The 27,972-nt window shown below is 33.8% G+C and overlaps 6 protein-coding genes across 9 annotated transcripts; 4 read left to right on the top strand and 2 right to left on the bottom strand.

The window, feature by feature from the left end:
* The first annotated feature begins 1,653 nt into the window (after positions 1–1,653).
* On the top strand, positions 1,654–3,625 carry LOC108854719 (cytochrome P450 84A1). The gene is made up of 3 exons (XM_018628345.2): positions 1,654–1,989; positions 2,120–2,755; positions 2,840–3,625. The coding sequence occupies exons 1-3, from the start codon at positions 1,723–1,725 to the stop codon at positions 3,464–3,466; spliced, it is 1,530 nt and encodes a 509-aa protein (XP_018483847.1). The 5' UTR covers positions 1,654–1,722; the 3' UTR covers positions 3,467–3,625.
* A 52-nt stretch (positions 3,626–3,677) lies between these two features.
* On the bottom strand, positions 3,678–5,129 carry LOC108854723 (zinc finger protein GIS2). Of its 3 annotated transcripts, none has more exons than XM_018628349.2 (4): positions 5,044–5,120; positions 4,714–4,820; positions 4,509–4,601; positions 3,678–4,315 (listed from the first exon to the last, which is right to left on the bottom strand). In XM_018628349.2, exons 2-4 carry the CDS (start codon positions 4,815–4,817, stop codon positions 3,784–3,786), a joined length of 729 nt encoding a protein of 242 aa, XP_018483851.1. In that variant the 5' UTR covers positions 4,818–4,820; positions 5,044–5,120; the 3' UTR covers positions 3,678–3,783. The 3 variants fall into 3 exon arrangements, with proteins under 3 accessions (XP_018483851.1, XP_018483852.1, XP_018483850.1); XM_018628350.2 differs by having other exon boundaries at positions 5,029–5,112; XM_018628348.2 differs by having other exon boundaries at positions 3,679–4,315; positions 5,040–5,129.
* A 2,082-nt stretch (positions 5,130–7,211) lies between these two features.
* On the top strand, positions 7,212–9,795 carry LOC108854720 (endoglucanase 23-like). Its single transcript, XM_018628346.2, has 5 exons — positions 7,212–7,651; positions 8,291–8,590; positions 8,698–8,859; positions 9,019–9,294; positions 9,430–9,795. The coding sequence occupies exons 1-5, from the start codon at positions 7,247–7,249 to the stop codon at positions 9,760–9,762; spliced, it is 1,476 nt and encodes a 491-aa protein (XP_018483848.1). The 5' UTR covers positions 7,212–7,246; the 3' UTR covers positions 9,763–9,795.
* A 1,696-nt stretch (positions 9,796–11,491) lies between these two features.
* Positions 11,492–13,795, top strand: LOC108854721 (fructose-bisphosphate aldolase 2, chloroplastic). Its single transcript, XM_018628347.2, has 7 exons — positions 11,492–11,778; positions 12,121–12,390; positions 12,499–12,608; positions 12,702–12,792; positions 12,885–13,023; positions 13,114–13,244; positions 13,361–13,795. Exons 1-7 carry the CDS (start codon positions 11,602–11,604, stop codon positions 13,637–13,639), a joined length of 1,197 nt encoding a protein of 398 aa, XP_018483849.1. The 5' UTR covers positions 11,492–11,601; the 3' UTR covers positions 13,640–13,795.
* On the bottom strand, positions 11,642–16,104 carry LOC108854724 (B-box zinc finger protein 19). Of its 2 annotated transcripts, XR_008944762.1 has the most exons (7): positions 15,671–16,104; positions 14,960–15,056; positions 14,763–14,878; positions 14,509–14,670; positions 14,348–14,427; positions 14,218–14,265; positions 11,642–11,824 (listed from the first exon to the last, which is right to left on the bottom strand). XR_008944762.1 is itself a non-coding variant. In XM_018628351.2 (6 exons), exons 1-5 carry the CDS (start codon positions 15,761–15,763, stop codon positions 14,353–14,355), a joined length of 543 nt encoding a protein of 180 aa, XP_018483853.1. In that variant the 5' UTR covers positions 15,764–16,104; the 3' UTR covers positions 14,104–14,265; positions 14,348–14,352. The 2 variants fall into 2 exon arrangements, 1 of the variants encoding a protein (XP_018483853.1); XM_018628351.2 differs by lacking the exon at positions 11,642–11,824 and having other exon boundaries at positions 14,104–14,265.
* Positions 16,105–24,725: 8,621 nt separating this feature from the next.
* On the top strand, positions 24,726–27,381 carry LOC108852210 (kinesin-like protein KIN-7F). The gene is made up of 6 exons (XM_018625714.2): positions 24,726–25,054; positions 25,133–25,349; positions 25,483–25,584; positions 25,670–26,476; positions 26,579–26,853; positions 26,935–27,381. Exons 2-6 carry the CDS (start codon positions 25,227–25,229, stop codon positions 27,260–27,262), a joined length of 1,635 nt encoding a protein of 544 aa, XP_018481216.2. The 5' UTR covers positions 24,726–25,054; positions 25,133–25,226; the 3' UTR covers positions 27,263–27,381.
* Positions 27,382–27,972: the final 591 nt, after the last annotated feature.

Genomic DNA, 27,972 nt, shown 5'->3' on the forward strand with positions numbered 1-27,972 from the left:
TATATTATCATAAAATTTTGATCCATAAAAAAAATATATATTTGCGCAGATATACGGGTCAAATTCTAAAAAGTATGGATGATATGACTGATGGTTTACAAAACAAAATATAAGTATTCAATATAAACTATAAATTATTGTGTAGAGAAATTTTATATTAAAATTTTATTTAATCAAATACATTTTAAAATGTATATTATCACTTATACAATTAAATATTTATTATAAATTTAGATCACGTTACTAGCTATTTTAGCTAACTAAATTTTTCAAAAACAAAATCTTTATTTTTTTGAAAATATTATTAACCAAATTTAAATCTATATTTTTAGTATCTTCGTAATATTTAGTATAACAATAGTATTTAAGAAGTTAACTAGGAAACAGTTAAAATTAAACATCATATTCATAAATCAATTAAGTTGGCATGTACAATCGGCCAAAAAACTATGACCATTCCTAACGTGATTTATAAAATATTTTCACAATACATACACCTTTTCTATTTTTAAAACTATGGATATAACTATAAAAATCGAATATTCTATGAAATAAATTACATCCAATATTTTTACTTTATTGCAAATATTATAACTAATATATCAATTTTAATACCGTACTAACTTATATTTGTCTATTTTCCTACTTTTAATTCAGAAATTTTATTTTCTAGATATTTTATACATAAATCTAATATACAAATGTTGGATTTGTTTATATAGTATCCAATAAATATCGGTCATATAATTTACTATAGAACACACAAAAATTATTCGATGTAATTAAACACATTGTTTTTTCTCAAAATATTATATTAACACACACATTGCAAATCATGTATAACATTTAATACAAACAAAAATATTAACAAAAATTGACACCCGCTCGGACGGGTCAAAATCTAGTTGTATTTAAACTCAAAAACTGTACTATCATGTAGCTGTCATGTAAATCTTGAGAAAGCTACATAGTTGGTTTTACAAAGCCTAACCATGCACGTTCTTTTTCGTTTGATTATTTCCATACGTTCTTTTTTTTGTTAGATTATTTCCATGTAATTTATTTTTTCTTCAGTACTAAATAAATATAACACGTATTCTTTGACTAGAAAATCTACATTCATATCATTTACATATTAAAAATTCCAAACAAAATTTTAAATATTTGTATATAATTCTCGAACCCTTAGAGCAGCCTCATTGGCTAATACTGGGTAGAGGATCTCAACAATTTTATTTTAAATCAATACAATTTATGATAACCAATTAAAATCTTTTATTCTTTTCAACAAAAAAAACAATGATAACATGCCATCTAATGTTAAAGAGTTCTCACAATATCTCCACTGCTATACAATCTCACTATCTTTCTTTATTTTTTTTTTCTTTTTAATAAATTCATCGTGAGAACCTAATCTTTATTTCGTGGAGGTGCTCTTAAATCTATTAATTTTTATTATAAATCTAAATTCTTTCATTGGTAGATTTCTTATTCAAACTACATATTGTTATCCTTATTGGGATATATATTGATTATTGGGATATTGACTATTGACTTGTGTTTTCTTTAAGAAAACAAATCTTTCATTATACCATACATATATCTCTAAGTGCTAATAAATCAAATACAGATACAGCCACTTTCATGTGTATATAATATAACCATATTAAAAACCTCATCACCATCTTTTACTCTGTGTATTGAAAAGAAAAAACATAAAAGATGGATTGTTTGCTTTGCTCACCAATTTTATATGTAGTTCTTATATTTCTTTGGTATTTGGTTAGAGTTTTGGTAACTCGTAGAAATCCATTTCCACCTGGTCCAAAAGGCTATCCAATAATCGGTAACATGAAACTAAAGAATCAGTTGAATCATCGTGGTTTAGCCGAGTTGGCCAAACAATACGGTGGTCTTCTACACCTTCAAATGGGTAAAATTCATATCGTGGCCGCTTCAACAGCTGAGATGGCCCGTGAAATTCTTCAGGTATGCGATTTTCTACGGTTTAGAAATTGTTTTGATATTTTAAATATTCTTCTAAACATTTGGATAGGATAACAATGAATTTCTAGTTTTTTGTAAGACAACATTCATTTCAAACATTGAGTTATGTTAGGTTCAAGATGTGGTTTTCGCAAACCGGCCAGCTAACGTGGCGATTTCATATCTTACCTACAACCGGGCCGATATGGCGTTTGCGAACTACGGTCCCCTCTGGCGTCAAATGAGGAAGGTTTGCGTAATGAAGCTGTTTAGCAGAAAACGGGCCGAATCATGGGCCTCGGTTCGCGACGAAATTAATACGATGGTTCAAACTCTGACTAAACAAACGGGTTCACCGGTTAATGTTGGTGAGCTTGTATTTGCTTTGACGCGGAACATAACGTACCGAGCCGCGTTTGGGTCGTTCGCTCGCGACGGTCAAGACGAATTCGTCAAGATTCTACAGGAGTTCTCAAAACTCTTTGGAGCGTTTGATATCACTGAGTTTTTACCGTGGATGAAATGGTTTAGTAATCGCGATTTCAGCAAGCGGTTGGAAAACGCGAGGAAATCGCTGGATGGGTTCATAGACAGAATCATCGATGCACATATCGAGAAGAAGAACTCAAGAAAACAAGAGGATGATGGGTTGGAGGACGACATGGTGGATGAACTAATGGCGTTTTATAGCGGTGAGAACGGCGGCAAATCTAACGATTCCTTGTCTACATTTAGACTCACGAGAGATAACATCAAAGCCCTTGTCATGGTAACTAATGGAATATAATTTATACATACATAAACCATAGGTTAATGTCATAATATATTATTAATATAAAATGATTTAAAATAGGATGTGATGTTTGGCGGGACGGAAACGGTGGCGTCTGCGATTGAATGGGCCATGACGGAGCTGATGAAGAATCCTCACGAACTCGTAAAGCTGCAGCAAGAGCTCGCTGACGTCATTGGATTGAACCGTCAGTTTCACGAATCTGATCTGGAGAATCTTCCTTACTTCAGATGCGCGATGAAAGAGACGTTGAGGCTACACCCTCCGATTCCTCTTCTCCTCCACGAGGCGGCGGCGGATTCCGTCGTTTCCGGCTACTCCATTCCCCGTGACTCTCGCGTCATGATCAACGTGTACGCGATTGGGCGAGACGGATCGGTGTGGACTGAACCGGATGCGTTCAGACCGGGTCGGTTTATGGAAAACAAAGCTCCGGATTTCAAAGGTAGTGATTTCGAGTTTCTTCCGTTTGGGTCGGGTCGAAGGTCGTGCCCGGGTATGCAGTTGGGGCTTTATGCTATGGAGCTCGCCGTCGCGCACATGCTCCATTCATTTGACTGGGAGTTGCCGGAAGGAGTTAGCTCCGGTGATCTGGATATGACCGACATGTTTGGTCTCACGGCGCCTAGAGCCACCAGGCTCATCGCTGTTCCGAGCTACCGGCTAAAATGTCCGATGGTGATTTGAAATGCGTGTTGTTTGATACTGTTTTATTTCAACTGTTCGCTGTTTTCATGACTCTTTATACAATGTGTTGTCGTTTTATTTTTGTTGAACTGTTTGCTGTTTTCATGACTCCTTATACAATGTGTTGTTGTTGTTTAATATTTTAATCTGTTTGCCCAATTATTCAGTATCTCGGTTGGGATTTTCCTATTTTTAAAAGTAATTTCATGATCATGGCCGGTCTAGGCTTAACCGGATGGGTCGAGGTTTAAGAAACTGAGACAGAAAGGAGTCATAACAAAAGCATAAATCAACTCTGAGAACACTGCATAAGCTACTTAGTACCTAAAGGGGTAGTGATGGTTCACTAATCTCCCAGAAGGGCATTCATAAGCAATGTGTCCCCTTCCACCACAGTTTCGACATATCATCAGCCTAGCCCTGCAGTCTCTGCTCATATGACCCACTTGCCGGCAGTTCCTGCAAACCACCACCTCCTCCCTGATTTGGGATCTGATCCCTCGTGGTAACACATGGGTTTTAGGGCATTTGATAGCAAGGTGACCAGCTAGGTTACAGTGATTACAAACGGGATCGTCTCTGCAGTCACGAGCAAAATGACCGGTCTTCCTGCAGTTGTTGCAGGCTTTCTCGTTAGTGCAGTCAGCAGAGAAGTGACCTTGCTTGTAACAGTTGTTGCAGAGTCTGAGGTCTCCAGGAGGGAGGTGGCGACCTGTGCAGTCTTTAGCTTGGTGTCCGGCAATACCGCAGCTGTGACAAATGCCTTCGTTGGTGCAGCTATTAGACATGTGACCTGGTTCACGGCAGTTCCAACACAGCGACTTCGCGGAGCATTCTGATAAAATGTGCCTGCCAAGTTTTTTTATTAGAAACAAAAATAAAAAGACAGGGATATATTATTAAGTTATTACATTAATGTACCATGAAGATTAGTGTATAAAAAATGTAGCAATAACTTCACTATGACAATCTAAAAACAACTTAAAACAACGTGATGCAAAGAGCGTAAGATTGAGAAGTAGAGAGAAAGAATAGGGTTTACCCAGGAAGGCCACAGTTGTGGCAGATAGAGACATTGGGACACTCTCGAGCAAAATGACCAGGTTGCTTACAATTCTTGCACATATTACTTTGGCTGTTAATGTAGCCAAAGGAAGAAGCATATCAGTTAAAAAAAAAACCAATTTGATTTCCTTCTTCTAAGAGAAATGCCAATTTTTCGATCTTAATGGAGATGAGAGAAAAACCTGAAAGTCCGACGAGAATCTCTCCGGTAAGGATCATCACGGTAAGAAAAACGATCAGAAGCAATCTTTCTGTCCATCGGATTCCTACTCCTCTCCAAACTCATTATCTTAGCAACAAAAAAAAAAAGAGAGGTATCATTCAATTGATGTGAATAGGAGATGCAAAGTGTGTCTAAATTGAAAGAAGCACGGAACCATCCTCCTCCACTTTTGAACAAAAAAACATGAATATCACTCTCCTTAAGTTGCGCTTAAACCCTAACAACGATTCTCACAACTAACTAAACCCAAAAATTAACCAAACTGCATTCTTACACCGTCAGTACCTACTTCCTTCAAGTCGACGACAACCAATTTTCCGACAAGTAAACTGTCAGCAGTTCGACAAATCTGGCGTGCGGCGAAAGAACCTCTGTGACACACATCCTCTTAACACACTCACAAAACAACTCAGCAGTTGTAAATGGGCTTCAAAAGCCTTTTCGTGACCCATTAACTAAGCGAGACACGCCTGTCATGTGTAGTAACTAATTACGGTTAAGTTCGGTAATGCGTCCACTTGCTCTTTTCTGATACGGTCCAGTCTACAATACGTACAAACATCAAATTTGTAACATCATATGCATGGCCCATATCCCATATGCAATCTAAATTTCTAATGCCTACAATAAATCAATTTAACATCATATCTGCTCGTCCTACTTCGTAGTAGTAAAACATAAAAGGCAACCCAATTACTATCCATAGTTTTAGTTACGCAATTTTTCTATTACTTTTCTGGAGACCAACCAACAACATAAAATTTTGTTGACCATAATTGTAACCAATGGATAATGAGAATTTCAATAATACACCAACAAGTATATATCTTATTAGTGTATTGATTATAGAGTTTGTCAACTTTGATTCAGAGGTCGTTACATCACTCTTTGTTTATACATTTATCCTTTACCTGGAACATATATTTTTTTATATAGAAGAGAATATACACTTCTATTTTTTATAAATTATTTTTTTTTCAGTTTTAATTATTTTGCATCTCGGGGTACACATATGTACACGTTGAATACTAACTTCAGCATGTGGACCAAAAGAAAAAAAAACTACAATAACATCAACTTGATTTGGTATGTTGTGTGTCCGTACTGATTTGGTTATGATCATTCCATTTAATTTATTGGTATATGATTGTAGAAATGATTCATTGATACAATTAAAGTCAACAAATTGTAATTGAATGCCATAAGATAGGAGGAGAATAATCGAAAGAAACCCCGCAACTAAAACTAATAATAGCGTTAGTTATAATAAATGTAATGTATATTTAATTATGATTTGAGTACTGTTTTTTAAAAGATATTGGTAAACAAAGTTTGGATATGCTTGAAATAGGATATTTCAAAAATATATATAATGTTATAATTGTGTAAACTAAGAGCATCTCCAATATAAAATTCTTTTTCTTTTTCGAAGTGGAATAAAAAAGAGTAAAATTGATCTAACATAATCTTATATCTCATTTCATAATGCATTAATTAACAAACAAAAAATAAATTATTCTATTTATAAAATAAACTTCATTTGGAGTGAGATATGAAATTGAGTCGGAGAATTACTTACTCCATATTCTATTTCACTCTATTTTAGAAGAAAAATAGAATAGGATTAAAGATGTTTAAAAACTGATGTGATATAAACGAGCAAACATGTGATTCTAGAGTAAAATATAAAAAAAATAAATCGATAAAATAAAATATCAATGATATTTACACACTTAACAAAAAATAAAAACGATAAAATAAAATTAATAGAGAAATAAAAGGGCATGGTCTGTCTTATATAACAGAACAATGGTTGACAAAAAAACAGAACAATGACACTGTAAATGAATAGTTTTTTTTTCTTTGAATAGGCCTTCCAGGGAAAATTGCATCTCATTCAATTCATCAAAATATTCTGAATTTATTTCTGTATTCAGCCTCATAATTCTCTTGTATCAGATTTGCCAAATCTAAAAGTAATATATTATATCAAAATTTGCCAATACTAGAATACTATTCTTTTTATACAAGTTGCTGGAATTAGAAAATATGATAAAGTGAATAAATTCAAAGATATTTATGTAAAATTAAGGTGTATACAAAATTATTAAGATAATTATCAGAAGATTTCTTGTACATAACTTTTTTTTGTAACTAAAATTTCTTGTACATAACTAAATGTAAGAAACTGTGAAAGTTTTAATATATGCGTGCATGGATGGGTCATTACCAACCAAATACGTATCGGTGACTTGCCGAATTAACCAACTTACATATCTTTTCTCAAAAAAAAAACTTAGAAGTTATTAGGAATTAATTATACAAACCGAATATTTTAAAATGTGATATTATATTAGTTAGAACTTATTTTGAGAATCCCTACCAACCTTGTCGTATTATAGCTCCATAAATACGAACCGTAAACCCTCAAAACTAAATGCCAAGAAGAAAAAAATCTCACAAAGCCCTTAGTTTTAATTTCTTTTTCGAAGATGAAACCATCTTTTTTCATTTTAACCGTTTTCGCACTTCTCCTATTACCAACCGCCATCCCTCACGATTATTCCGATGCTCTGAGAAAGTCAATCCTCTTCTTCGAGGGTCAACGGTCGGGTCGTCTTCCCAAACAACAAAGGATGAACTGGCGTGGTAACTCTGCACTCAACGACGGCAAAAACCTCAACACCGACCTCGTTGGTGGTTACTACGACGCCGGAGACAACATTAAGTTTCATTTTCCAATGGCTTTTACGGCCACGATGCTTGCTTGGAGCTCCATCGACTTCCGAAGTTACATGTCTCATAATGATTTGGGACACAATCACATAGCTCTCAAGTGGGCTACTGATTATCTCCTTAAGACTGTCTCACAACTCCCTAGTCGCATTTTCGTCCAAGTACGTACAAATAAACCACCACGCATCGTCGTTTTATCTACTGTAATCAGGAATTTGTTTTTCAACATCTATAGACATCATAACACTATCATATCTTTTTGTGTTTGCGCAAAAATTTAATCTCTTTATATTAAGTTCACGTATACAGTAACATGCATACAGGCTGTATGATACAGCTATCAAGAATTTGGTTGTCCCCATTTTTGTCGTGCGTTATCATCATTTTAGTAATTTCAAAGTAAAAAAAGAAAAGAAATCGATGAAAATATGTACTTTTTGTTTTAAAATCTGGTTGGGAATAGTGTATATTACGTAGAAATTGCACTTACTAAGATCTTGATGATATACCTTCATAGTATATATAACCATGCATATATAATATTTTGAAATCTGAAGGAAACATTATAGAACTCCAAGGTATATTATGATGACAGAATTGAATTGTATATCATCACTGACAGTGAGTAGAAGACTAGAAGTAATCAAATTCTATTGATTAGTTTCTTCTCCTTATATATATATTTTTTTTGTGTGCACACTTCTCCTTATATATATATTATTTATAAGCATACCATAGAGTTTGATGAAAATATATGCGACGTACAGACTAACATTCTAGGATTAATTAATATGGTATAGGTAGGTGAAACAAAAGCTGACCATAGCTGTTGGGAAAGGCCTGAAGATATGGATACGCCACGAACTGCTTTCGCCTTAAATGCACCAGATCCAGCCTCCGATTTAGCGGGTGAAATCGCTGCAGCTCTGGCAGCCGCTTCAATCGCATTCAAACAATCAAGACCTAAATATTCTGAAGTCTTGCTGGATAAAGCCATTGAAACATTTCAGTACGCAGATTCACATCGAGGTCGTTACACTGATAATCCAAATGTAAACAAAGCCGTTTGCCCTTTCTACTGCAGTGTTAATGGATATGAGGTATTACCTTGGATCATTTCAGAATATTTATTGTGATGACAATAAAATTTAATAGGTCTACTCTCGGTTTCAGTTTCATATAAACTGTATATATTATTTTCACATAGGATGAGTTGCTCTGGGGAGCTGCATGGCTGAGAAGAGCGACTGGTAAAGATTATTACCTAGAGTATTTGGTGAACAATCGTCAAGCTTTCGGTCAAGATTTCAATTATTTGGAGTTTGGCTGGGACAACAAATATGGGGGAGTTAATGTTCTCATTGCCAAGGTTTGATCCAACTCTCGCTAATGATCTTCAAGTTCAAAGTAGAACCGATCATATAAAAGACATAACCATTGATATATTATTTATTTACTTACATGAGTGTAAGAAGAATATATGTAAACTATATATAAACTTTACATCATCATCAATTTCTCTGAACAGGAAATATTTGAAAATGACGTAACTGCGTTAACAGCATATAAAGATGCGGCAGAGGAAATGATGTGTGCATTTTTTCCGGAAACCTCTGGTCCACACATGAGTTATACACCCGGCGGTCTTCTCTACAAACCGGGCAGTAGCCAGCTCCAGAACACGGCCGCTTTGTCTTTCCTCCTCCTTACCTACGCGGATTACCTCTCTAAATCCTCTCAACAACTTAATTGCGGTAACCACCAGTTTCCACCGGATTCTCTTCGTCGCATAGTCAAACAACAGGTAATATTTTAGCTGGTCATAAAATTATATATGTGAAACAGCAAGATCATTTTGCTTCTTTTTCAGACCAATGGGGAAACTATGTATTTACAGATTCAGTAAAGTTTTATCTATATATTCTTTTTTTTTTGGTAGGTGGACTACATTTTGGGAGATAATCCAGTGAAGTTGTCATACATGGTTGGGTATGGTGATCAGTACCCACGACAGATCCACCACCGTGGGGCGTCTATACCGTCTGTTAAGGTTCATAGGAATGCGATCGGGTGCCTACAAGGATGGAATATATTCGCATCACCCAATCCAGACCCCAACATTCTAGTAGGAGCGGTTGTTGGCGGGCCTAACATAGACGATACATTCATTGGAAAACGGACAAATGCTAGCGACACCGAGCCAACGACGTACATAAATGCACCTTTAGTTGGTGTCTTTGCGTACTTTAAAAGCAATCCCAACTTCTCTTGATTTCAATTCCTTTTCCGTATCTGGAATGTAAAAAATCAATACATACAAAATCAATATATTTTCAGAAATATTGTTTAAATTATATATATATTATTTTTAATTCATCAACTACACTCTCCACATTCAGAGAAAGACACGATAAATAAACATAGTCGCATATTAGTAGGTGCGGTGGTCGGCGGGCCAAATGTAGATGATAAATTCGTTGGAGGACGGAACAATGCTAGTGAGACGGAACCGACGACTTACATCAACGCACCTTTTGTTGGTCTTTTGGCTTATTTTAATGCCAACAAAAAGTTTAGTATGATTGGCCTGTCTTAAGATTTTTCAAACAAAAACAGCTTGTTTATGATTAGGGTATGAATGTGATGCAGATAGATAATTAAAAAAAATCTGAAATTTTTATTGCTTATTTTATTAATGATACTAGTTAAAGACACAATTATCTTTATTGTTTTAAGGTTTTATAATTTTTTATATAGTTATTTATACTTTTAACTTTGTATTCAGAATGTGCATATACTTATTACTGATATCATACAATGAATTACAGAAAAGAAGATTAAGGGATATTTAGGGTCTAAAGGGTGATATAGGATATTAAGAGGAATAATCAATTCTACTCATTCCTTAAAAATTACAATGTTTATGAAATTTTTTTGTTGTGTTTGATTCTTTGTCGTTCTTTAAATTTTAAGAATCATATAACAGAAAAAAATTCTTATCAAAATTGAAATGAAACAATAGTAATAAACATTTCTTTCCATTACTTTTATTTTGTTCCTATTGATTTTTTTTCTATTTTTTTCTATTCACTTTCTAATGGCCACCGGTTAGAAATTTAATCGTGCTTTGCATATACATTGTGAGCTTGAATTAGGAGGCTTTTCAGTAAATATGATCAGAAAGATTTGGGGTATTGGTTAATTTCATTTGAAAATGATATCGACCTAGTGATTTTTTCTTCCCTTATCAAATCACCGGTTTTGCAAATCCATAAGTTGTGACCACTATATTTTATTAGAAATATATATATGAAGCGTTTGTTTTTGAGAGCCACATCATGACAACATGGGAAATAGACTAGTAATAAGAAAATTAACAGTGTTTCTTCTCTGTTAAAAAGAATACTTTTGAAGAAAAAACATGTATATTTTCTTCAACTACTCTATGGTATTTGTATTATTTTATGTTTGTTGTTTTATTGTTTCTGAATATTTTGTATGTAATTTTAACATTTATATAAATAAAACAGTTGTTAAAAAAACATGGGAATAGACTAGTAAGTAGTAATACAAGAGACATACAATTCAAGAAAACAAAAATTATACATAAGTTTTTTTTTTGTAAAAAAATTATACATTAATTATTACCTGATATATATGGTCTACGGTGCTATGCTACATATTAATTCTATAAAGGTTTTATACATATTTTTGTCCATGCTAACAGCATAAATGTATTTTTTTCCCACAATCTTGTCATGAACGAATCTTTACTTTTTTGGTATCGATTATTTTCTGTATAAGCAAACAAAAAATAAACAAGCAAAACATGTAACGACTGGTATGGCATAAAAGGAGCAGCGACTCCGTGGCATTTTCTTGAATTGTGAGTAATACAAGATTACGGTCCACGTGGCGGAGTGTAATTGGCAAGGTTACATGAACCTCAGATAACTGATCTAGTGAGAAATATAAATCCAAAAGATGGGAGAGTGAGGTTACTCCTCCTCAGAGATAAGGTGGTGTGGTGTCATCATAAGCTCATTCACTGTGCGTCTCTCAAACAAACCAAAGGCAGAGAGAAGAGAATAGAGATAACATTTAACAAAAGATGGCATCAACCTCACTCCTCAAGGCATCTCCAGTGTTGGACAAATCTGAGTGGGTCAAGGGCCAAAGCGTTCTCTTCCGTCAGCCATCTTCCGCCGCCGTTGTCCTAAGCAACCGTGCCACCTCCCTTACCGTCCGTGCCGCTTCTTCCTATGCCGATGAGCTTGTTAAGACAGCGGTTAGTACTCCCACACACATAATCTCTTCTTTGCCACGTGTCATATCTGCATGATTCATAAAGGACCTTTGTTCTTTTGACCTTTTGAATTGGAATGTCTATTTAACTAATTATGTTCTATTTTCACCTTTTACTCTCTGTTGTTACGTTCAATACTAAAACACGATTCAGAGTTTTATTAGTCGAGTACAGATTTTAGTTTCTTTTTTGGTTATTGTGTAGAAAAATTAGTAGAAAATAACTCGAATTACAAATACAGTTCGATCAAACAAAATCTGACAGTTGTAAAAAAAAATGAAAATGAAACTTTATATGATTACGTGTTTTGGTGTTGGGAAGCAGAAAACAATTGCGTCTCCGGGACGCGGAATCTTGGCGATGGACGAGTCGAACGCGACTTGTGGGAAGCGTTTGGACTCGATAGGGCTAGAGAACACTGAGGCAAACCGTCAAGCATACAGGACATTGCTGGTCTCTGCACCAGGACTCGGACAGTACATCTCAGGTGCAATCCTGTTCGAGGAGACTCTGTATCAGTCTACCACCGAAGGCAAGAAAATGGTCGACGTCCTCGTCGAGCAGAACATCGTCCCCGGTATCAAAGTCGACAAGGTATCACTAAAATTAAATGCATGCTTATTATATATATACACCAAACGGGGTGATTGAATCTTGATTAGAGGAATATTCTAAACGAGTTGTAACTATTTATGGAATTAGGGTTTGGTGCCACTTGTTGGCTCCAACAATGAGTCATGGTGCCAAGGACTCGATGGTCTATCCTCTCGTACCGCTGCTTACTACCAACAGGGTGCTCGTTTCGCCAAATGGTATAGAGTAGTGTACCCTCTGTTCCTCCTCAAAATGTTTCCTCTCGGGTTGAATTTGTTAATGACTTTTGTACCCTTGATGGTTTGGTTTAGGCGTACTGTCGTGAGCATTCCCAACGGTCCGTCTGCTCTCGCTGTGAAAGAAGCTGCCTGGGGACTTGCTCGATACGCTGCCATTTCACAGGTAAAAATACATTGCTTCTCTTTCAAGCAACAGGTTAGATCGGATTCTTTTTAAGATGATATTTCACACGCGGAGGATTGTAACCTTTTCAGGACAGTGGATTGGTTCCAATAGTGGAGCCAGAGATATTGTTGGACGGAGAACACGACATTGACAGGACTTACGAAGTGGCAGAGAAGGTTTGGGCTGAGGTTTTCTTTTACCTTGCTCAGAACAATGTCATGTTTGAAGGTATTTTCGTTACTAGTATATGGAGCTGTTTATCTTATACCAGTTGCAATGTCCTAATTAATATTAATCAACATCTTGTACAAATCAAAGGTATCCTCCTGAAGCCGAGCATGGTGACTCCCGGAGCCGAGTCTAAGGACAGAGCTACTCCTGAACAAGTTGCCTCCTACACCCTTAAGCTCCTCCGCAACAGAATCCCTCCAGCCGTCCCTGGAATCATGGCAAGCTCTATTGGATTTTTAAATGACTTTTTTTTTATTTGATGAGGAAAACCTAGATCATGGTTTGCTTGAGGTAAAAGTTAAGTTGTTTGTGTTTTTTCTTTTTCTTTTTGCAGTTCTTGTCCGGAGGACAGTCTGAGTTGGAGGCAACTTTGAACCTGAACGCGATGAACCAGGCACCAAACCCGTGGCACGTGTCCTTCTCCTACGCACGTGCTCTGCAGAACACTTGTCTGAAGACATGGGGAGGCAGAGCTGAGAACGTGAACGCAGCTCAGACCACTCTCTTGGCTCGAGCCAAGGCCAATTCATTGGCTCAGCTCGGAAAATACACCGGAGAAGGTGAGTCTGATGGGGCTAAGGAGGGTATGTTCGTCAAAGACTACACCTACTGAAGACAACAATGTTGAAGAGGAGGTCAACGAAGCAAATGTTTTACTTACATTTGTTTTTTGAGTTTGGTTGTGTTATTATCATATGTCAAAAACACTTATATTTTCTCTGCTTAAATTTGCATTAGCTACTCCTTTTAATATATTGAAGTTATCTTATCTTGAATCTTTCATCATTTAAACTTGAATCCCACTTCGCCACCTCTTCATTATCATTTCTAAAGAATATTACCATCGGTTGCTTACATAATTGGTTTGATTTGCACAGCTCTAAGTCTAACCACATAATGCATCATCAATTATCTTAAAGTAATATAATTTTGAAATCTACAAATAGAAAGACATATATGAATACTACTTGGGTTTTGTTCCATTCCTGGTACTAAGTTGTATATATTTTTTGTGATAGGGAGAGTTTGTGAATATATACTTTATTTTCGAAAGGATTTTTATAAAAAGAAAAATAAAGAAAGAAAGCGGAAATAAATAAATTGTTCAGAATTTTCAGGTATGTTAGCTTATACATTGGTGTGAGCTATTTCCTTTAAACTAAGAGATAATGCACAAACAAGGCAACGAACCTGCCTTCTTTCTCCAGCAATAAAAACATGACTTACACCCACCAGGCCCTGCAAAAACAATCATCGTAATCAAAAAAAGGAAGAAAACGTGAACTTCCCATTTTTTTTTACAGAAGATTATCAGTCTCACCTATATCACTTCTCAGGCTCTCGTTTAAAGGGTACAACACCTGGAGTCTCGTGATTGTTCGTGTTATTTACATCGATACCCTGCTCATTTTAGAAACAAAAAAATGATTATATATTTTTATATATATATAGAGTCATAGAGAGAGAGAGATTAATAAGTACATGGTTATTTGATGATGGCTCATGTAGTCTTTGAGGGTTAGAGTTGAGATCAATCATTTCGTCATCAGTCTTGCCATTAGCTTCACCGTTTGCATTTGCAGAGAGTCTTTGGTTTTGCAAATTGTCTCTCGTATTGTTTGATTTAGGCTTGTCCCCTGGAAACTACATATGAAACACAAAAGATGATAGTGATTGTGTTTCTTTAGCGTGTGAGAAACTGAAACATAAACATAAAAAAAAAGAAATGAAGAAACCTCAATTCTCTGTCTGAGCAAAAGAAAACGGCCGTGTGTTCGCTTGCCACCAACATGTACAACCATGTCACATTGAAGACAAAGCGAACTACCGTCTATCTCGCAGTAAAAGAAGGCTGTTTCTCACAACGCCAAAGAGAGCAAAAGAATGAGAGATTTGAGTGGGAAAAATGAGAGTAAAGATAGATAGATGATACCAGGAGCATTCTCGCAAATATCGCAGCAGGGGGCATTGCTTGGTTCGGCTAAACCTACACGTACATGCCGACTAGCTAGCTTATTGCACATATGTACCTGAAAGAAGACACATAATAACAGAGTCATTTTCAGTCAAAGCCCATTGGAAGGCTACTCAGAGGTTAACTAAGGACTCTCGAGAAGGACTATAAAGTGTTACCCATGTAAAGTAAGTAAAGATTAATCGCAAATTTTGATTAGTATTTTTTGTGTTTCTCCACAAGTAGTTAAGCTAAATGCAAAAACTTAGGAAACAAAAACACATATATCCCTGCAATGGACGAGAGAGAGAGTAATCACTGAAATGGTAGAGCAGCAAATACTTTGAAACTCGTAAAACATGAATTCATCTCCACCAAATTGAGAAACAATGCAAAAACTATTTCCGTTTTTTTTTCCAATACCCATTCTACTTGAAAAAGCAATTTGATCAACAGAGTCTAAAGAAGTAACCATCTAAGCACAAAAAAAAAAGTTGCATAGTTTTAAATCACTCGTTGAGACAAAAGTCAAAATGAAGAAGAAGAAACACAGGTCTGAACCAAATTGAGAAAAATCCACAGGTAACAAAGAAAGACTCGATCTTTCACGAACCCACCACCACCACTATCAGAGACACAACCAAAAGAAAAAAAAAGGGAAGGGAAGGGAAGGGAAGGGGGGCTTTTTACTTTTTCATCGCAGGCGCGGCAAAGGGCAGCTTCATCGGCAGCGCAGAAGACGATAGCAGCTGCGTTCTCGCACGCATCGCACAATATCCTCATCCCTTTCCTTTTTTTTTCTCTCTCTCACTCCACCTTCTTCACTACAGAACCTCCCCAGATTGCAACTGAAAGTGGGACTATGTATAAATCAGATTAATTGATTAAAGGGTTTGGTACTAATCAATCAAGTGAGAAGAAGATGAAGAAGGGAAAAGAAAGAAAAAGATTATTATGCCCTCCTCTCCCTCCTTTTTAAAATCTTTTTCTACGATGGAGGAGGAGACACCACAAGGAAAGACGAATCAAATCCCACGCGCCCTCACTATCACTTATCCTTTACTCGCTGTTTTACAGACTTAATAACACTGTTTAATCACTGTTTTTTAGTCATTAATAAAAATTAGTTAGTCAGCGCGCCTAACTTAACATGACAATGTTAGTTATAACTTTGAGTTGGGTATATATATGTCTTTCGATTTGTATAAAACTCCACTTAAAGACAGAGATAATGATGTGGACTATAGCTAATCGTCAAGACAAAAGACTAGTCTGAAGAAGGTCATTGATGTGTCTCCCTGAAGCAAACTCCTCCTTGTGTTTCCTTCCTTAGGTGGGTGAATGTATCACTCTATCTTTTTTTTTTCCCAATGAAATGAATGAATCACTCTATCTGTCTCTCTGATTTGTTTATTTTGCCATTCATTATTTATTATTATGTTCTTCCATCTTTATAATTATATATGAATGATTGATTATTTTATCTCAATTTGTGTTAAAGGTAACAGCGGTGCATTATATTTACGACTTGTTGTGCCTATTTTTTCTTTAAGATTTTATATATAGAGTAAAATGAGAGCCACAAGAGGAAATGAAAAAAGAAAGGACAAGAAGGTGGGTGGGCCAAATGTCACCAGCCGTTTAGAAAAATTGGTGGTCGAGAAGTTGTCGCAAGCAACTCTCATGACTCTTCTTGTGGTCTTCCTTTAAAGCTCTCCTTACCTATATTCGGATTTGGCTAAGATCTATTAATAGTTATGTTAGATTTTCTTCAGATTTTTTCCTCGCTTCTTTAACTTTTTTTCCCAATGAATCTCCATGGCATGTCGAATTTTACGTTCTTAGGTCATCTTCAAAGAAACACCAAAATACTAATTTTGGTAAAATTTCATTTTCAGTGAGACACTAAAAATTATATCATTCTACCAAATTTGGTGTAGTATAAATGATGTAACACCATTTATCACACTAATTATTTTTTATTTAATATAAATAGATTAGTTTTTAATAATTAGTATAAACCTATAGTTAAAATGAATATATCATAATATTTTGTGTATTTATTATATTTTCACATCACCAAAACATTAAACTATTATTGTATTTTATATTTTAACTAATAAAACTAAATAAGTAATATCATTTACATTAAATTGTAGCAAAATATAAAATGTTTTTTTAATAAAATTTTAATTTTAACTAATATTTTAAATAAAATAAATAAAATATACAAATTAACTAAAATAACATATATGAATAAATAGAAAGATAATTACCAAATTTTAATAAATAAATATAAGAACTATATTTGATAAATATAGTTAGCCAATTATAATAATTAATGTATTAAATTACCTAAAAATTAATAATAAAATATTATTTTAGTGTAGAATTTGATGTGATGGTCGAAGACCGAAAATAAAAGTTAACATCAAAATAATTTAACATTATACTTGGTATTATAGTCAGAGATGCATTTATTTTAAATCGACGCATTTAATTGGTATATACAAAAATGCCTCATGATGGGTACGAAGTATACCCAGGTTGAAAGAGAATACCTAGACACTTCTGAACATCACAGTGATGCAATATTCCATATGTTCCACTAAGATACATATTTTTGAATATTCACATTTATTAAGAAAACATTTTAAATTTTGATCATAAGTATATTAATTTTTTTTGTTTAACTATTCTCATAAGTGGTAACCAATCAAAATTTAATAAACACAATTAAATTTTATGAAATTTACTATTTATTAATATTGAATATATTGAGAATATTAAAAATTGATAGTTTGAAACATTTTTTTTCTACAATATAGATCATATTGAAACAGAGGGAATATATTATATGCCCCTACATCAGTCTCACAAATTACTGATAAACAGAGAGCCTCCAAAGTACATGATGCGAAGATGAACACAAAACCAAGAAATTGGTAAGTATTGAAACACTAGCTAGTTTGTACACATCCCCTTATTATTAAAAAGGAAGCAATTAGAAAAAATAATCTTAGTTGAGTAAACTATTTACTATGTTGCCATTTTGATGATGTGTCAATCTATCATGCAGCCTCATCCCTTTATTAAAACTATCCTCAAAACACTAGATTAATTACACTTTGGGTCATTGGTAATACTATAGAATATTTCATTTCATTACGTATTGACAAAAATGGTTGTAACTACATCTGTTGGAGTCCGATTAATTATAGTGTGACACTTATACGCAAGATTCAAATACATATTATAATATATTGTTTGATGTAATTTTCAAGTACATTGAGACCCAGTTATAATACCAATTGTATAGTATTATAGTATTACAAATGTGATGTATGCTGCATAAATTAGTTTGTCTAATTTGTATGTTACAAGTACATTGCTCGACCCAAATACTAATCATATAATATTACAAATGTGTTACACTTTGCATAAATTGTTATAGTCTACTTTATGTGCTATATTTCACGTACATGAACATTGTAGTATTTTGTGTTTATATTTGTTACGAAATATATTGCGTTTTTGAGTTTCATTATAGAGCATCAAACCGATCCATTGAATGTATTATCTTACACATTGAAAATATTATGTAACTCTTAGTTCAAAAAAAAAATATATTATGTAACTCTGTCGCACCCGTCAATATATTTTGTTATTATAATTGTTATGGGATGGGATAATCCTTAGATTGTTTTAAAATCATGATTCGTAACAATAAAATTATTCCAAATGTAAGTTTGTCTATACGTATGTAACAATATTTCAGCCAAAATTATTTATGACGGACACGGTTATATAATTCAAAAACGATTGATTAACCTTAATCTCTCCTAATGAAATTTCTAGATTTGATTGACCAGGAAGTTTTACATGTTTCCTAAATTAGTTTGGTTCTATATATGATTGAAATACAATTTGGAACAATATGCTTGAGTGACAAACTTTGTAATTATTTATTTACTAATTACTGCATAACTGAATCAAATTCGATGTGATTTGCGTGTCTATAGCCCTAATTCTCTGCGAATCTACCATAATTGGTATACTTTTATTTTGCAATAATTTTAACATACAACTTTCCTTTTAGTTGGTTCGTGATTAAAACTGGAGAGCATCTAACATATTAGTCAAACTGATATGTATACACCTTGCATGCCAGAGAGAAAAATCAGTCTTCGAATTGTTTTATTGAATTAATAGTTTCAAATGGCCGGTCGTAATTTTGTGTCTGATTTGAAGCCTTTCAAAACGATGTGGAAGATACAGATGAAGACTGTGCAGTCTTTCGAAATAATATTAAAAGAAATTAAGCATTCATATTAACCATAAATAAAAATTAGATTTTTTGTATATGTTATATTTTGAATTTTTGAAAATGATTATAAATTACGAAAACTGTTAAAGTCTCACATTAAAAAATTTGTGATCTATAATTTAAATTTATTCAGATTAATTAGAATATATATTTCATCTTGCGCATTTGCATTGAACTTTGTAAATATATTTTTTTTTTCCGGTGTAACTCAGATTTTGGGAATTTTTCTTTTGTTTTCTTTATGGGATATGTATTGATTAATGTGAAGAATATTCGGTTTTATTGTTTCTTTGTTCAAGCTAAGAGAATGTTTTTCTTTCCTATTATAAGTGGTTACCAAAAATTATTTCTTTATGAATCAATTGTTATATAGGATTATATACGTTAATAATTATTTGCTAATTAGTTTCCTAATATCCAGTGATTTTCAAAAAATCTTGCTAACCAAACTTAATCACGCAATCATAGCTAACAGTTACACTGTCACAATATTTTCTATTTACTGCATGATTTAATCAAATTTTCCGTGAAATTTTGGAAATTTTATATAAATAATAACCTTAATCAATATTTTCAATTTACATAGACTAAATGAATATTTTGGACTGCAAATTTTCTGAAAATAATTGGACTAATATTTTCTTAAAATATTCAAAGCCAACCAAACATTTTGCTATAAAACCAGAACATCCCTTTATTATTAATCAATGAGTAAATAATAAGAACAACCTTAAAAGAGTAAAATTATTACCATGTTGCCATTTTGCATAGGTATTTTCTTCACAATTCTCCCCAGCTTTTATATTGATTAATCCTTAATTTACTAGATTAATTACATCAATTGCCATTCATTACATATTTACAGAAAAAATATTATTACGAAATACTCATAGAATAGAGGTTCATAAACGGTAGTTAAGTTCTATGCTATTACTAGATGACAACATAGTGGGTCTTTAACATTGTATACATACTAAGATGTGGATAATTTTTCACTGTTATGAACAATTTCCTCATCATATATATGCATGAAATATTTAGCTTAACAATAGAGAATACTAACTCAATCAAACTTTTTATTAATGGTTTAAATTTTGGGATTTATAGTTTAATTTTTTTATTATAGCAGATATACAAGTTTTAATAAAAACATATGATAACAAATATTTATATTTATATTGAAATATTATATATTATATACTTATGTCAATATCAGTAAAATTTAATGATATATCATATAAAACAAATAAAATTTTATTTTGATTTACTTATCATAAAAATATTGTAAATAAATAAGAGTTTTTTACTTATTTATGTGATTATCTAATCATATATATTAATTAAGAAACAATTGATTACTTTAGCAAATATAAGATCTTATTAACTAATATTTTTCAAAAATCTTACAAGAGATCAATACATCAGAGAATTATTTATAAGCTATTGAAATCACCTAACGAAAATATGGATTGTGTAATAAATTTATTTTTCTAATCTTAACCCACTTTCTCTTCGTCATAACACCGACAAAGAATAATTTGGAAGTGTCGATTTTGACAATCTAAAATAGTAACTTTTTCTTAGTCCAACCCATCGTTTTTCTTGAATGGGCCTACAATAAATTTTAGTGATTAACTAAATGAGCCACGTACATAGTAAAATGTGTCTTGGTTTAAAAATTATTCATACCCAAAATAAATATGAACCATCATCACTTTCGTTTAAGATTTTGTTTCAATGAAAAATATAGGTTGGGCAAAATCTGAATCCAAAAAACCGAACCATATATAATCTGAAAAGTAGTGCTGAATTTTGGTTACTGAACTTTAACCAAAATTGGTTAAATATACAAACGTGTTCAAATTTTTGGTATTTAGAGAACCAAAACTGAATCCGATTTGAATCAAAATTTTGGATTTTCGAGTATATTCGAACCAGATTTATATATTTAAATTTAATATCTAAAAAATATATAAAACATATAAGACGTTTTCAAGTTGTCCAAAATACTTAGAAATATATTCAAATAAAGTACATGTTTAAAATAGCTAAATTATACTCAAAATGCCAAAAATACTTAAAATATCTATTGGTTTTCTATCTAAATATTTAAACTAAACCAATTTTTATGTTAAGTTTAAGTACTTTATTCAAATTTATATGTTATACATTATTTTTATTTTTAGATTTTGATAAATTAGAACTAAATGATACAAAAAAATAAATAGGTTATCGGAATCCAAACCGAACCCGCAAAAATCCAAACCGAACGTTCCACAAAGATCTAAACTAAACATAACTAAACCGAACTAAATGATACAAAAATTCTCCCTTAATCAAATGTAAAAAAGTTAACTGATAACAAAATAAATATTGTTTATAAATTTAAATACATCAAATTTAAAAACTCACCCCACGCAAGGCTCTTATATTACAAAATTTGTTTTTAAAATATGTAACAAAACTCGATATAAGACAATTTTGCCATTATAAGTAACCTTAATTTAGTAGATTAATAACAATTTTGCTATTATTGCTGATGTGGCGAGCTGACAGTTCTCTTTAGCCAATTAAGTTAATACCCTTCTAATCACTAGGATATTTACATTTGATGCCATCGGTACGGACCACACATTTTTTAATTAATGGATACAACATTACATTACCCTTTCATAAAATAGGACAATAATTGTACCTTAGTTGGAGACGGCATATGAGAAGACTATGTCAAGTCCTTATCATCATCAGAGAAATTAACCGATACGGTTAACGAATTCTCTTTCAAAAAATTTTCAAACTTCCAACCCGATGACTTTCCGCAGATTTTCCTTGAACGAACTTGAAGAAATCAACGAACTGGAAGAAATCAACCATGGACTTTCTAGAAGAACAATGTAATTGAAACGCAATGAGAGACAGTCGTTGCGCATACAGTTTTTTAATGGCGGGCGTTTGTTATTAAGTTACTTCCGCTTACGGTTCCGACATACCGAGGTTGAAGGTCGATTGAAGACATAAGAGAAATTGGAGTTTGCATCGACATAACCTTAAGGTTGAAGTTGATGATCTTTTGAAGATAGAAGTGAGACGCCTCGCTAACGATGACGCCTTGCCAACATTTTTCTCAAACGGGTCATCGTTAGCGAGTTGGATCTGGATGAGCTTGAGGCTTTGAAGCTTGATAAAATGATCATGGTTTCTACATGGACTTTTCAGCATCGTTAAATACTGCAGGTACTGATTTACTTCTTTGTAGCTTTTAGATATGATTTTAAGGTTTAACACTAACTTTTTCAATTCTCTCTATATTCAACATGACAGTTCTTATTACCTACTCTGACCAGCACAAGATTGCTGCATTTTGGGTCTTTGCTTTGAAGTCATTGTACAAATAACCATATCTTAAAAATTGCTTCTTTGAAGATCACATGTGTCTTTAGCTCAATTGGGTAAGTGGAAACTTTGGTGATTTATCTGTTGAACCTTACTTTATTTGGTTTGGTAGGTTATGATTGTATGTGGTAAAATGCTTAACTTGAACAAATGAGTAACATCAAAGTTGTTTTTTCTTGCAGAGTTCCACGACATAAAAGCTTAAAATTAAAAAAAAAAATCAGGTAATTCATTCTGAGAAATAGGGAAATGAAGATATTGGTTTATATTACAACGAAGATGTAATGCTTAAACATCAAAGAGATTACAGTCCCACTATGAGGAAGAAAATATACCATTTTTCCTCACATCTCCACTAAATCTGTGGTTTAAAATCACCTTTTGTATAGTGTTCTGCTTGAACACTTTCCAACAAGAACAACGGAAACATCTTATTCTTTTTTGTAAACTAACAACGGAAACATTTTCACTTTGAATTTTCGGCCTCATGTCAGGGTCTCCAGAGGCGGATGCTAATTAACCAAAAAAATTATCATCCATGAAACACACATAAACATGGCTGGGCAACACGCAGCTCTTTCTTAAACCATTTATTGTATATTTTATACTTTATTTCATTTTGTAAAATAAATTGTATGTTCTATTTGACTATTCCTGTATTATTTATTTGCCTTCTTAGATCAAATTTCTATATTTATCCAAAAAAAAATCTTTATATCAAGTTTATAAATTGAACACGTCAACATTACTTACATTTCTTCTGTCACCCTCCGATTGTGTTTCACTGGAAAACTTCTTTGGTGAACATTACTTATTTACATTTTTTGACAATGCATTCAAAACAGACAGAAACCCAATTTTACAAGAAAGGTTAGAAGACTTTGCTTTGCTTCTGTGTAATCAAAGCCAAAAGAAAAAAAAATTGTTAGGTTTTCAATATTGGTAAATGGCTACAATTGAATGTAAATATATAATTACCAAAACTAAACAGGCACTACGCGTCTGTATGCCATCTTTTTAAAAAAAAATTGTTAGATTCTTTTATTTTGAAACAAATACAAACCCATAATGTAATCTTATGTTAAACCAATATGTTGATCATCAACTTTTCAACATAAGGCATGATAGTTTCAAAAAAAAAAAAAACATAAGGCATGATGTTTGTTATTTGTATCCGTGTTATCATTTTTCACTTTTATCATATTTTTTCACATGCATACTATATATGTAGACTAATAATAAAAAAATACTACATACGTAAAATTATTTATTATTTCTTTCATCCCGCGCAAGGCGCGGGTCATATCCTAGCAGGTGGTGTGTTTGACGGGCAATAATAGTTGTGAAGCAGTGTATCATTTGTTAATGTCGGGCTTCACTTGTAACATTGGGCTACATATAGTTAACACCTATCCATATATATCCATGTATTTTAGTTTAAATCCATTTCTTACATTCGTAAAATTCTAGATAGAAAAGGATAACGTAAGCCCAAATATAGTGACGGATAAACTCGAGATAAGTAAGCCAGTTTGGTAAGTAAGCTCGTTATAACATTAGTAGGTACTCTGGGCTGAAGAGAAATGTATCTGGCTAGTTGGGCACATGATGATGGTAAGGTGTTTAAGGCTTTAAGCTATCCCAATAAAAATTGAAGGGCAAAACAGGCATTAACTAGCCACCCCTAAGCGAAAAAGAGCACTGTTGCAAAGATCAGAGAGCTTGGGAGGAGTGATGAGGCTAGAGCTTTGGCTTGAGGAAGAAGGCAACTCCACAAAGGTAATAAAAGACCTCTTTGCATGTATAAATAGGGAACAATCTTATTAATCTGGACGAAGAAAAGACAAATGCATTTTCTAATGATGCTTGAATATACGGTTTGCGGTTGGTGGAATGACAAACACAAAGAAACGCGTCCTATTATAGTATTAGATAATCATAGTAACTCTTCAAGAGTTACAAAAAAAAAAAAAATAGTAACTCTTCAAGAGGTGCTGTGGTTATGACTTTGTGTGTTGTATGACCTCTTTTTCTGGATTAAACAATGTTAAAGATTGGTAAAACGTGGCTTAGTCTCTGGAAGCGTAATGGGTGACCATATATATTGTGAAAACTGTCATGTAATAATATTATAATAATAACAAGCAAAGTCTTCTCTTCTGATCTCGTCTGTTTGTTTCATTGAAGGATTCCGCTTTTTTTTTTTGTAATTCTCACTTTCAGCATGTAGCTTTTTCCTTTTTCATAGAGCCATGTTTCATGTTTTAATCTCTTAGTTTTGGTTTGGTGAGAGAGAGAGAGATCTCACAGGTCTTGAGTTTTGTCAAAAGGCCCTTTCGGTACTCTTCTCAAAAGTATCAATCTGCTATTTGAACTTCTTTCAGCAGTACCAGAATCCAATCTTTAGAGGTCTAAAAGTTTGACTGTTTCAGGAAAACAGAAGTTCGAGACAAAGGCTCTGCGTTTCAGGACAAAGGCCTTCTGCTGAAGCAAACTCTACAGCGGTGAAGAAAGGTAACCTTGATCATGTCGGACAAGGCTCTGCTGAAGCAACGACAGGGTGAGGTTGCGAGGCACGAGACCGAGCTGAGAAACCCTGCAGCCTCAAAATGTGATTGTGCGAGGAAGAAAGATGTTCAGATACAAAAGGTTTGTCACTCAGAAAAATGGCTTTTCATTGATTTCCTTTTTCTCAGTGGTAATGACTGAGTGACATTCAAAGAGGGGGGGGGGGGGGGTTAGGATTAATAATTACTGATGAAGGGTTCAAATGTGATTGCAGATGGAAAAAGAGATGGCAGAGTTGAGAAAGCAGAGGGATCTTGCTGAGTCCAGGCTTGAAGATTTCATGAGACTGATTGAACACCATCATCAGGCGTTAAAGGTATCTCTTGGCTCTTCCCCACATTAATCTACATTAGGATTCTTATGGCGTTTCAGCTAAAATGGCTTTGTGCTTCTGTTGAAAGTATGGAACTCCGCATTTTGGCAACCACACAGACAAGTGGAAGGATGGTTCTGCTGCTTCAGAGACATCAGGAGTGGTCAATTTATTAGACACAAGGAGTTTCATATCTGACGATGATGATGATGATGATGATGATCTCAATGAAGTAGTGCTGCCTATGCATTCAGAAAATCCATCGGATGAATATTGCAAAGAAGTTCAGTGCATTGAGATTGAGGAAACATACTCAGTAGTCTGTAGTAATGACAACCACAAAGACGAGAAAGAAGAAACTAAAAATGTTGTAGGCCATAGTGAGGATCATGCTAATGAAGATGAAAGGAGTATAGTCCATAGTGAGGATCATGCTAATGAAGATGAAAGGAGTATAGTCCATAGTGAGGATCATGCTAATGATGATGAAAGGAGTGTAGTCCATAGTGAGGATCATGCTAATGAAGATGAAAGGAGTGTAGTCCATCGTGAGGATCATGCTAATGAAGATGAAAGGAGTGTAGTCCATAGTGAGGATCATGCTAATGATGATGATGAAAGGAGTGTAGGCCAAAACGTGAACCACGGAGAGACCGTGCCAGGGAGCAGCACTCCACCTGAAAACCTAAGGGAAGAAAGACAAGAGAGTCACGAGATTGTGTTTCCAGCTGAGTTAGAAGAGTTGGGTTTTAGTGTGTCGAGGAATGATTCTATGTCTTCTTCTTGCGGGAGCAATTCCACTGGCATCCCAACTCCCTTGGGAGAAGAGGGAGGTATCTCTACCATCCAGTCTTTTGTTGATGGGCTTAAGGCGATGGCTAATCGTCATCAAGAGGTGCAAGTTCAAAATCAAATATACATATATTAATAATATTAGATTATTCTTTTTCGTATATAGTTTTATGATTTATTTTCAAGTTTTGTTTTCATTATTTAGTTCTCGAATGCTGAGGCTTCTGGTAAAATGGAGAGGGACCTTGGCCGTGTGGACGGGGACTTTGAGAGACAGCGTAAAGAGATTCTGGAACTATGGCAAAGCTGTAACGTCTCTTTGGTGCGTAGAACATACTTCTTCTTGCTCTTCAAAGGAGGTGATGAAGCTGATTCAGTCTACATTGGAGTTGAGCTAAGAAGACTTTTGTTTATGAAAGATCGCTTCTCTCAGGGAAAACAAGTCTCGGAAGGAGGAGAAACCTTAACATTGTCTTCAAGGTCAGATACTGTTTTTAGTGCGCTTTGGCATTTGCAGTTTTGTTTGAGGCCTGATCTTTCTTTTGTGGCGTTTTGGTAAAGCCTGAAGGCGCTTCACAAGGAGAGAAAGATGCTGAGCAAGCTTGTTAGTAAAAGGTTTTCAGAAGAAGAGAGGACAAGAATCTATCACAAGTTTGGGATTGCGGTCAACTCCAAACGCAGGAAATTACAACTTGCCAACGAGCTTTGGAGTAATCCCAAGGACATGAGTCAGGTTATGGAAAGTGCAGATGTTGTATCCAAGCTTGTCAAGTTCACTGAACAAGGCAAATCCATGAAGGAGATGTTTGGTCTGCCCTTCACGCCTTCTTCCTTCTTGACGTCTAACAAAGCGCATGGTTGGAGGAAAAACATGCCTTCACTTTTCTAACCATCTTTGTAGCTGTGTGTATCTTCTTTTGTGTCTTTCAGGTTCATTTGTTTGCCTTTTGATTTTGAAGGAGCCAACATTGTGTAATTTTTATATTCATCACTCAATATTTTTTGGTACCCGTAAATTATTTTGTTATAGAAAAGTAACTTAACATTAACATGTAAACACAATCTAAAACGGAAACATCTAATGAAATCTGTTGACCAAAGTTACAGTCAAACTGAATAAAGGTTAACAGTCAAATTTCTATCTTGGAAAAACTGACTACATAATATGGAAGATTTATTTGTATATATATATGTGGTTAGTTCTCTTAACGATGCAGATTAATGTTGAATCTTACTTTTCTATAGGTTTTGTTTTCTTTGAAGAATATCTAGGTAAGAGTTGTAGCATCTCCTAAAAACGTAAGTAATTCTCCTAAAAACGTAAGTAATGGCAGCAAAGAAGTTTTCATTTCTTCAATTACCCTTGTTAATGGTGTTTGCTCTCATCCTTTTGCCTATAATTTCAGGTGACATATTTATTTTGTTTAACGTTTGATTTTCTTCTCTAGCGTCACAAATTCCCATTTGTATATTAAATTGGTCATTTTGGTGTGTGCAAATGTATTGCTAATGTGTGTTTATGTGACAATTAGGACAATATTACAAATGTAAGAAGGACGGATGTACAAACACATTGGTATGCGATGCAAAATGCATGTC

The sequence above is a fragment of the Raphanus sativus genome, chromosome 4 (assembly GCF_000801105.2).
Source record: "Raphanus sativus cultivar WK10039 chromosome 4, ASM80110v3, whole genome shotgun sequence".
Taxonomy (NCBI): domain Eukaryota; kingdom Viridiplantae; phylum Streptophyta; class Magnoliopsida; order Brassicales; family Brassicaceae; genus Raphanus; species Raphanus sativus.